Genomic DNA, 9986 nt, shown 5'->3' on the forward strand with positions numbered 1-9986 from the left:
CAAAATGTTGGCACAGCTGAGTAGAAGAGCAATTTCCCGCGCTTTTGTTAATGCAGGTCTTGAATGCCGCGTTTCTGGGCGCGCCAACCTGTCCACGTGTGTAAAAAGACCCGCAATTTATGCCGTCCAGAGCGAGGAGGAATTTCAGGTAAAATATTTTTCCTTTCTTTTCATGTAAATTTTGAGAGTTATTATACTAGCCGATGCGCCTGTAGCATCTAGGAGATCTATATTTGGAGGATTAGAAAATAGCTAAAAACCAGTCCAAAAAGTAAAGGGATAGTTGCACGAAATGCATTAAAACTTAAATTTAGTGAATTGGATATTTTTTCCTGGTCAATGGTTTAATATACATAGGCATATATTTGTAAAAATTTCAATTTTCTACAACGTAGTTTTTAAAATATTAAGACTTGAAAATCGTATTTTTGTGATAATGCAATTTATATACCTAGCTAGCTTATTTACACAAAAGCAGCATGACGACTAATTTAGTAATGTCTAATTGTTTGTTATTTATTGTAATCACAATTAATAATATTTTATGGTATTTTGTAACCTTTGCTTGAAATGCATTTCATGCAACTATCCCTTTAAAAAAATTCCCAAAAATTTAATCCCATCGCTTCAGTTGTGAATGAGACCTTAACGGACAAACCTAAAACTACTTTATTTACTAGGAGAAGGTGATGGGTGGGTCCAAACCAGTTGTTATCGACTTCAGCGCCACCTGGTGTGGTCCCTGCAAAATGCTAACACCTAGGGTAGTCAGTCAGTTGGTTTCGTTGTGGATTAGCATATATTCACTTTGTTTTACTTTTCATAAAGTTCCCAAAAGTTTTCATAAATACGGCCTACCTACCATTTCAAAAAAATTTTATAGTTTTATTTATTATAATTTTAAGGGATAAGACAATGGCCGATAATTTGATATACATCCCCAATTATAGTAAACAAATATTTTTTTTGTATATTACAAAAGGTGGTTGAAACGTTAGGGCACCCAACTTAATGAACTAGCCAATCAAAATTCAATAAAAGTATCCAAAGTATCCAAAGTTGTTAAGCCAACGATTAAGAAACTTTGGGGACTAGTGTAAAAAAACAGCCCAATGTCCCCTCCCTCCCTGACTCTAAACCTGACTGTCACTCCCTGCAGACTTGAGGCAGCCATAACCGCCACGGAGGACACAGTTGACCTGGCCATTGTGGACATTGATGACCTGGGCGATCTGGCCATGGAGTTTGATGTCAGCGCCGTGCCCACAGTTCTAGGTGTTAAGGATGGTAAGGTTTTTTTTATAGAAAAGAAGCTTTTCTACAATTACCTTGGGTCGGACCGACAGTCACTGTTTATATGTGAAAAAACTCGGTAATTTTAGACGATTTTGAAGAAATATTAATTTTTTTGTTGAGTTCAAATTGCAAATTAAAATGAAAACACGGCAAAACATCATTAAATGCTGTGAAATGCAATACATTAATCAAACTGTCTACATTATTATGATTTACCACCACTTTTGCTAAATGGTATACCTTAACTTTTTTCAATCATTTAGTCCTATCCTATATAACAAAAACCAATTAAATGAACCTGAAAATGTCTTACATCACTGCTGGAAAGTGCTTTGCATAACTTACTCTCTTTCGTTCTTTGTCCTGGAACTGAACCTGATTCAATATTAAGTTGTTGATTCAACTCCAATAATTTTAGGTAAAGTTGTCGACAGATTTGTTGGTTTAATCGACGAAGATAAATTGGGAGCATTTATTAACAACCTTAAACAGTAGGGTAAGTAATTTCAGTTTTTCACATTTTTTAAGTCATTTGGGGAGGGTGGGGATATAGGACTTTAAATTAAACTGATACCCAAAGTTTTTTTTAAAAAAGGTTGGGGACACGATTAAATCTTGATAGGGTTAGAAAATTAGTAGTTTTCAAACTATTCCTTCAATTATTTTAATGTTAAGTCACAATTAATTTATCGTTTTATGTCTTTTCCCTTAAAAACTTTAGTTGATTTCTTTTTTTGTGGAGCTATTCTTTTTTTATATTTCTTTTATTGTTATTATAGATACCTACCTATTTACCCCTGTATTTAATTAAAGGATTTTGTGAGCTTAAGAAGATAGAAGAAGAAGCTATGGAATTTATCTGTAAAGAAACCATAGAAATTATACATCATTATACAATATAATAGAGATATCATTAGGCTTTAGGGGTCACATTCATAAATGTTTTAACATGATGGGAAAACTCTTTTTAATCTTATGTATTTTTATACAAACATACAAACACACAGAAATCCTGTTACTTTATTATAAGAATTGAAATTATTTATGAATGACCCCCCTGAAGGCAAAGTATTAGTACCTTATTTGCATATTTTATCTTAATCTTATCAAGATATTTTAATCTTATTTAGCAGTTTAATTGTTTGTGATGTTTTCATCAGTCACTATATCACTAGTGGCTGTATTAGATGTTCTAGTTCAACATACTTCAAATATTCGTAAAGTGGAGGATTTAAATTTTCTATCTTTACATTAGGGTTGGGCTGGAGATCTGACCAACGCCGGATATCCGGCAAATTACCGGATATTTGGCATTAGAAATCAGCCGGGTATCCGGATAGTTTCAATATCCGGAATATTGAAAATGGCCAGATATCCGGCCAAACCAGATATCTACTTTACTTCCCAACATAAGTAATACTTTTAAGGGGTTGGAGGGGGTTTATTACACTCAATATTCCTCAATGTTTTATAATAGCGTTATCTTATTTTTTGGCTTAACAATTTTATGAAACTTTCATTTTATTTTGACTGTTTGGTTTATTAAGTTGAGTGTCAAAACTTTAAAGCCTCCAATTGTAATCCATAGAAAGGTTAATTTTGTATATCTTCATTGGGGGGATGTACATCAGTTTGCCGACCATTGTCTTATCCCTCTGGTCTCGATTTATTTAAACACGAATAATTAAGTCCACAATTGCATTATTTATTAAAATTGTGATATATAAATTTTCAGACTTAGCCCCCCTATCAACATCTAAACCAAAATGACCAGTGTTGCTTCTGTTGCCAAGAGGATTATGCCCCTCTTTGACAGGGTTCTTGTTCAGGTTAGTACCCAAAGTTTTATGTTGGTACCCAATGTTTTATAAGTACGGTTTCTTATTGGCTGTCTTTTACAATTTTGGATTCTTTTATTATATCTTGATAGAATGCATTCAACAAGCAGTGCCCTTTCAACCAGTAATGTCAATTTATAGAAGGGGTATTTTCTACCTTTTCCGCAAATTAAAAAATGTTTTCTCTTGGATATTGAGGTGACAATGGACTGTTTATTACACTAATCTCCCAAAGTTTTTTAATAACGTTTTTATTCATTTGTTCAACAACTTTGCGGACTTTTATTGAAATTGGATCTATCTTCATTTGAATGGCCCCAAGGACCTCTAAAACATGATCTCAAAAAGTTCCCACTAACCTTTATTTTTGTTGTTTAGCGCTTGGCCCCTGAGACCAGAACCAAGGGTGGTATCCTGATTCCAGAGAAGGCTCAGGCCAAGGGGATGGAGGCCACCGTGGTGGCTGTTGGTCCAGGTTTCAGGTAGTAATGATCCTTTGTTTGTGTATTTTAAAAATAAATATTAATTAAATGCAAAGTTCAACATTCAACAACTCAGACGGACAAACGAACATTAAAAAATACATACCTAATGAGTTGCAATTTTTTTTTTTATTCGAATACCTATATATTTTTTAAAAATTGTTAAAAGTATTATATACAGACAAACACACCTCCCTCTACTTTATATAAGAATTTTTTTTATTTAGAAACCCCGAGAGTGGACACCATATTCCCATGGAGGTCAGGGTTGGAGACAAGGTGCTCCTTCCAGAGTTTGGAGGCAACAAGGTAGGTCATACTCAGGAGGGGGAGGGAGGGAGAGTGGACACCATATTCCCATGGAGGTCAGGGTTGGAGACAAGGTGCTCCTTCCAGAATTTGGAGGCAACAAGGTAGGTCATACTCAGGGAGGGGAGGGATTGAGAGTGGACACCATATTCCCATAGAGGTCAGGGTTGGAGACAAGGTGCTCCTTCCAGAATTTGGAGGCAACAAGGTAGGTCATGCTCAGGGAGGGAGAGAGAGTGGACACCATATTCCCATGGAGGTCAGGGTTGGAGACAATGTGCTCCTTCCAGAGTTTGGAGGCAACAAGGTAGGTCATTGTCAGGGAGGGAGGGAGGGAGAGAGAGTGGGCACCATATTCCCATGGAGTTCAGGGTTGGAGACAAGGTGCTCCTTCCAGAATTTGGAGGCAACAAGGTAGGTCATACTCAGGGAGGGAGGGAGAGTGGACACCATATTCCCATGGAGGTCAGGGTTGGAGACAAGGTGCTCCTTCCAGAGTTTGGAGGCAACAAGGTAGGTCATACTCAGTGGGGGAGGGAGGGAGAGTGGACACCATATTCCCATGGAGGTCAGGGTTGGAGACAATGTGCTCCTTCCAGAGTTTGGAGGCAACAAGGTAGGTCATTGTCAGGGAGGGAGGGAGGGAGAGAGAGTGGGCACCATATTCCCATGGAGTTCAGGGTTGGAGACAAGGTGCTCCTTCCAGAATTTGGAGGCAACAAGGTAGGTCATACTCAGGGAGGGAGGGAGAGTGGACACCATATTCCCATGGAGGTCAGGGTTGGAGACAAGGTGCTCCTTCCAGAGTTTGGAGGCAACAAGGTAGGTCATACTCAGTGGGGGAGGGAGGGAGAGTTGACACCATATTCCCATGGAGGTCAGGGTTGGAGACAAGGTGCTCCTTCCAGAATTTGGAGGCAACAAGGTAGGTCATACTCAGGGGGGGGGGGGAGGGAGAGTGAACACCATAGTCCCATGGAGGTCAGGGAGGGAGGGAGAGCCCCAATTTACAGAAAGGGGTAATTTTGTGCATCATCATTTGGGATATAATTGTACATCAATATATCGGCCATTGTTTTATATCCCTTTAGATCCCTGAGCAATGCCTGCACCGTTTTAGAGATTTTAACCAACAAATATTAATATTATTTTTAGCTTGAGATGGATGGGAATGAGTTTCACATGTACAGAGAAACAGATATCGTGGCCAAGATCAACCATTAAGTAATAACACCACTAATGTCAGGAATGGATAAAGTATATACGTGGATATTATGACAGGGGAAAAAATGTCCAATTTAGCTTGCTTATGTAAATCTTTTATTGGTCAGTTTGTTCATCCACTAGGAGGGGAAAGAATGGGTGTAAGGGTTGATGGGGGGGATATTTTAGCTAGCTTCAAGTTTCACTTTATTAGAATACATGATAATATCTGGTGTAACATCCTGGGAATAATATATCCATAATGACAGGCAGAAGTAACAGACAAACTTATCATCTTTAGTAAAAAGGTATTTTTTTGACATTTTAAGTCCTTTTTGATAAAAGAATATATTAAACTTTTTACCTTAAAAACCAATTAAAATAGGTCGCGATGCTTTGTCATTTGTATCAGACAAAGTGGGGTATCAAAAATTTTGTAATAATGTTTTCTTATTCGTCGGCTTAATAACTTAAGGTACTTTTATTGGTTGGTTGTTTTAAACTTACAGTGTCCTATTGTTTCTACCACTAATTGTTATCTACAGAAGGGTTAATTTTGTGTGTCATCATTACGGATGTAAATCAATTTAAACTGTTTTTAACCTATTTTTAAAATGTATATCAAAAATATGCTATGACACCAGTAGAATCAGACTGCAGAGCCCAAATTTGAATTAAGTCCCCAAAAAACTTTTTTTGGGAGATTCAAAAATTAATTTTTACTGTTGCTCTGGTCAGATTAACCAAATTGTTGTATTGCATAAACATTTGTTGTCATCTTGTCATGTTGTCATCAAATTTAACCCTTTACAGCCAATTTTTATGTGTTTAAAATAGGTGATAGAACACAAACATGTTAATGTTAATTCATTGGTATATTGTAAAGATTTAACTTTTTAGTGAATTTTTATAGTAAAATCATAAGGCCTAATTTTACTGTATACCAGAATACAATATTTATGAAGCAAAACACTCTAAAAGCTAAAATAAAAAAACCTTTTGCTCTGGTCAAAATGACCACGGCAACAGTAAAAATTAATATTAAAATCCCCCCAAAAAAGTTTATTGGGGACTTAATTCAAATTTAGGCTCTGCAGTCTGATTCTACTGGTGTCATAGTATATTTTTTATATACGTTTTAAAAATAGGTTAAAACAGTTTAACGGCCATTGTCTTATCTCTATAGATTCCTGCTAAAGTATACATATTTTGCTTTAATTCAGGACACTTACGGGCTCAGTTGAAATGTGTTTAGTGAATAAATCTTCAAATCCGGTGTCTGGCCACGTGACAACATCAAATGTCGTCGTCTACCTTGGAATTTCGCGGATTTTTCTGGCGGGAATTTAATTCAAGATGGCGGATTTTCTCTTTACACGTGGACGGACAACTATTTACATTTTTTTTAATTAGATTAATATCATAATTGTGATTAACCAGATCTCGTTTATTTGCAGTAGAATAGTTAAATCATCCCTTAAATATGTTTAATATTAAAAAAATCTCGACAGTTTGTATTATTATATATATGAAATAAACTCGCCATAATGCATACCTAAATATTATATTTTGATACTATTTTTATTGTTGCCAAAAATATACAAAGCAACAATAATGTTCTTGTGTTGTATAATACACAACAAGCCATTAAAAGACATTTATTGAAATCTTGGGCTGTTAGTAAGTTAACCACTTACAATCATAAAAAATGTGATAAAAATGTAAAATATCCAAGTTTAGAATTTCTAAGTTGTTAAAATGTATTTTCTTTTGCGTTCTAAGTACTTGGGTATTTTTTTATGAAAATTTTTTTGTACTGCCACGTAGCGGTTAAAAATTGAACTAAATTTCAGACTTTGCCCCCCTTCTTAACAAGAACTAAAATGTCCAGTGCTGCCGCCACCATCGCTAAGAAGATCATCCCTCTGTTTGACAGAGTTCTAGTTCAGGTCAGCTTTGTTAAGTGAAAGTGGTGTTAATTTGTCGGGGTATAATCGAGGTAGAACTGGTTTTTGGGATATAACCAACTGGAAGAGGGGATGAAGGGGAGTTTTGGATTTATTTTACTTAATTAATTTGCAAGAATTCTGGTTCCTTGTCCCTCAACATAACAATTTACAGAAACAAGCTTAAAGATTAAACTAAGAAAACATGCATTCAATTTAAATATTATATTTAATGAGATAGATATCTCTTTTTGTTACCCTTCCTTTCCTAGATGCTGGGGGTACAACCACTAGGGATAGATAAACTATCGATAAACGTACTAAAATTAATCAACTTGAATTACGACTTAAAACTTAAATTTATAGAATATAAATTTATCGTCTTTTGTCCTTTTCCTTCATAATTAAAATATATAAAAAAAAATTGTTCTTTCAGCGTATTGCCGCTGAAACCAAATCCAAGGGAGGCATCCTGATCCCGGAGAAGGCTCAGGCCAAGACCCTGCACGCCACAGTCGTGGCCGTAGGGCCCGGCGCCAGAAACGAGGCTGGAACCCAAATCCCCATGGCTGTCCAGGTTGGAGACAAGGTCCTGCTGCCAGAGTTCGGCGGGGCTAAGGTAAAACATTTGTATGATCATTATTGAGACAAATTGCATTGTAATTTTTATTCTTAAAATGTAATTTCATTGTTTTGCTGCTTGAGATTTTATTGAGAGGTGAAGGGACTATGGACAACAAGGATTAAAACTTGTCCTGAGCTGGATCTCTAAATCATTTTAGTGGTGAGCCAGATCAGGGTGCGCCGAATTTCAGCCAATCACAGCACGGCATTTCATAAAATGCTGTGCTCTCATTGGTAGAAAGTTGGCTCACCCCGATCTGGCTCACCACTAAAATGATTTAAAGATCCAGCTCTGTTATTAAATATCGATTGGTCAGTTCAAACTAGCAGTTTCCTATCTTTTTAACCAATAATAAGATACAGAATTGGTACATTGCAGGGAGGGAGGGGACATTGGGCTGTTTATTATACTAGTACCCAAAGATTTATAATGACGTTTTTTCATTAAATTGAGTTTACAAACGTTTTAACCAATAATTGTAATCAACAGAAGGTGTAATTTTGTGTATATTCAAAGCGTATGTACATCAATTTACGGGCCATTGTCTTATCCCTTTAGATCCTTGGGTAAATTCGGAGGTGCACCCTAATTTTCATCCATTGCATTGTCTTATCCCGTAAGATCCCTGAATATTAAAATCAATTTGTTGTAGTTGGAAATGGAGGGAGCTGAGTTCCACATATTCCGCGAGGCCGACATTGTGGCCAAGCTCCAGGACTAAACTTCCAACAAACAAAACCAGCACAAACATCACCATCCGCGACAGCTTAAGCAGCACAAATATCACCATCCGCGACGGCTTAAGCAGCAGCAGTAACTTAACATTTTTTAGGTAAACTTGATTTATTTGTTTTTGAAAGATTCTGAAAATGCGAGGGTTTTTATTTATTTTTGATATTTTCTTGCAATTAGAGGTGGGGTAAAACTGTCCTTTTCAACAAGTAACAGAATGTCTGTCGGTCTGTCTGTACCGCTGAACCGATATGGTTCTCCTTTACTATGTAGCTTCTCAGGTCCTGGGAAGGTCAAAAAAATAAGGGGGTATTTTAGTATTTCTTTTTGAAACTAAAAAAAAAGTGGGGGTGGAAGTCAATAAACCTCCGCCAAGAAAAGTGTCTCTAGGGGCGTATTCTCTTGTTGTAAAAAAAACTTTTTGTTTTAGGACATCCGGGCTCAGTAAATCTCTGTGGAAAAGTGTCAACCACCATCTGACAACAATAACCCCCAGTTATAGCCTAAAACCAACCCTGCTGTGGGTTTAACTTAACCCTAGTGGGGTTGTGACAATGGCTTACACTGGGAATCAAAATTGAAAATTTTGCTGACAAAATTAAAACAAAAGCTCAATATTTTACTTAACTGGAGAACAGTGTGCCGGAGCCGTATAATTTTGATGCGGCTCCGGCTCCGGCTCCGGCTCCTACCTTAAAATTAATATATCAATTTTTTTCATTATTGAATTTGATAAAATAAAATAAATAATATAAAATATTTTGCTTTTATTTGATTAAAGCTATATAAAAGTAGAAGGATGTGTGTCTATTTGTTAAGTAACAATAGTTTTTCAGTTTATTATATGAAAATAGACCGTTGCCAAATTATAATATTACTTTAAAAAATCATTTTTAGCTAGTCCGGAGCCGGAGCCGTTTTTAACGAAAAATACGGCTCCGGATCCGGCTCCGGCTCCACCAAAAATGTTGCTGCTCCCGGCTCCCGGCTCCGGCTCCGGCTCCAGAACACTGCTGGAGAATAATTTTCTTAGCAAAATTTTTAATTTTTTGTAAGGTGTGGCTTTATTATTTTGTAGCATTTCATCATTTTTTCGAATATGGCTTTGAAACCGATTAATATCCGCTGGAGAAGAACCGGTTCTAAGCCAAATTGAAAAACCATGTATAGCATTCTATTACAGACAATTTGCCACGAATGTTAAAATATAAATCCTAAAATTAATAACTGTTTTCGGCCCCTGGGAGCCAACCTAATTGTTTTTAATCGTTTTAATATCCGCAAAAAACTGTCTATAATTCGATGCGATTATGAAACTTATTATATTGCTATAAAAAAGCCACACCTTACTAAGTATTTTCATTATTGTGATGTTCATTTTTTGCAACCTTACTATTTGCAAATTTTAAAGAAAAACCTTGCAATAATGAAAATATTAAAATCAAGATATTTTTGTAATTTTTGTTAATCTCGTATCTAATAATTCTCGACATTTTTAATAAACTCGATATTTTACATTGTGTTTTTATTATAGAATTTTTAGTAGATTTTTTGA

At 36.0% G+C, this 9986-nt stretch overlaps 2 protein-coding genes and 1 long non-coding RNA gene across 11 annotated transcripts; all 3 read left to right on the forward strand.

Moving 5' to 3' along the window:
* Positions 1 to 4: 4 nt before the first annotated feature.
* LOC145321623 (thioredoxin, mitochondrial-like) lies at positions 5 to 3032 on the forward strand. Of its 4 annotated transcripts, none has more exons than XR_013880342.1 (6): positions 5 to 148; positions 681 to 761; positions 1158 to 1287; positions 1715 to 1792; positions 2110 to 2222; positions 2327 to 3032. XR_013880342.1 is itself a non-coding variant. In XM_080163078.1 (5 exons), exons 1-4 carry the CDS (start codon positions 5 to 7, stop codon positions 1789 to 1791), a joined length of 432 nt encoding a protein of 143 aa, XP_080019204.1. In that variant the 3' UTR covers position 1792; positions 2110 to 3032. The 4 variants fall into 4 exon arrangements, 2 of the variants coding, with proteins under 2 accessions (XP_080019204.1, XP_080019203.1); XR_013880341.1 differs by having other exon boundaries at positions 2360 to 3032; XM_080163078.1 differs by having other exon boundaries at positions 681 to 764; positions 1161 to 1287; positions 2110 to 3032.
* Positions 3029 to 8893, forward strand: LOC145321624 (10 kDa heat shock protein, mitochondrial-like). Of its 6 annotated transcripts, none has more exons than XM_080163083.1 (7): positions 3029 to 3125; positions 3513 to 3616; positions 3844 to 3895; positions 4310 to 4339; positions 5081 to 5168; positions 5395 to 5436; positions 6352 to 6982. In XM_080163083.1, the coding sequence occupies exons 1-5, from the start codon at positions 3063 to 3065 to the stop codon at positions 5147 to 5149; spliced, it is 318 nt and encodes a 105-aa protein (XP_080019209.1). In that variant the 5' UTR covers positions 3029 to 3062; the 3' UTR covers positions 5150 to 5168; positions 5395 to 5436; positions 6352 to 6982. The 6 variants fall into 6 exon arrangements, with proteins under 6 accessions (XP_080019209.1, XP_080019208.1, XP_080019210.1 ...); XM_080163082.1 differs by lacking the exon at positions 4310 to 4339 and adding an exon at positions 4619 to 4648; XM_080163084.1 differs by lacking the exon at positions 4310 to 4339 and adding an exon at positions 3982 to 4029 and having other exon boundaries at positions 3844 to 3877.
* A 551-nt stretch (positions 8894 to 9444) lies between these two features.
* Positions 9445 to 9946, forward strand: LOC145321625 (uncharacterized). Its single transcript, XR_013880344.1, has 2 exons — positions 9445 to 9487; positions 9786 to 9946. It is a non-coding gene; the product is annotated as an uncharacterized LOC145321625 (long non-coding RNA).
* The last annotated feature ends 40 nt before the right edge of the window (positions 9947 to 9986 follow it).

This window comes from Acartia tonsa, chromosome 6 (assembly GCF_053477335.1).
Source record: "Acartia tonsa isolate MP-2025a chromosome 6, ASM5347733v1, whole genome shotgun sequence".
In the NCBI taxonomy this organism is placed as follows: Eukaryota; Metazoa; Arthropoda; class Copepoda; order Calanoida; family Acartiidae; genus Acartia; species Acartia tonsa.

Excerpts from the sequence above, each read along its gene's own strand:
- LOC145321623 (XM_080163078.1), top strand. The coding sequence starts at position 5 with ATGTTGGCACAGCTGAGTAGAAGAGCAATTTCCCGCGCTTTTGTTAAT. Across the intron at positions 149-680 it reads AGAGCGAGGAGGAATTTCAG|GAGAAGGTGATGGGTGGGTC; the intron begins GTAAAATATTTT and ends TTTATTTACTAG. Across the intron at positions 765-1,160 it reads GCAAAATGCTAACACCTAGG|CTTGAGGCAGCCATAACCGC; the intron begins GTAGTCAGTCAG and ends ACTCCCTGCAGA.
- LOC145321624 (XM_080163080.1), top strand. The coding sequence starts at position 3,063 with ATGACCAGTGTTGCTTCTGTTGCCAAGAGGATTATGCCCCTCTTTGAC. Across the intron at positions 3,126-3,512 it reads TTGACAGGGTTCTTGTTCAG|CGCTTGGCCCCTGAGACCAG; the intron begins GTTAGTACCCAA and ends TTTGTTGTTTAG. Across the intron at positions 3,617-3,843 it reads GCTGTTGGTCCAGGTTTCAG|AAACCCCGAGAGTGGACACC; the intron begins GTAGTAATGATC and ends TTTTTTATTTAG.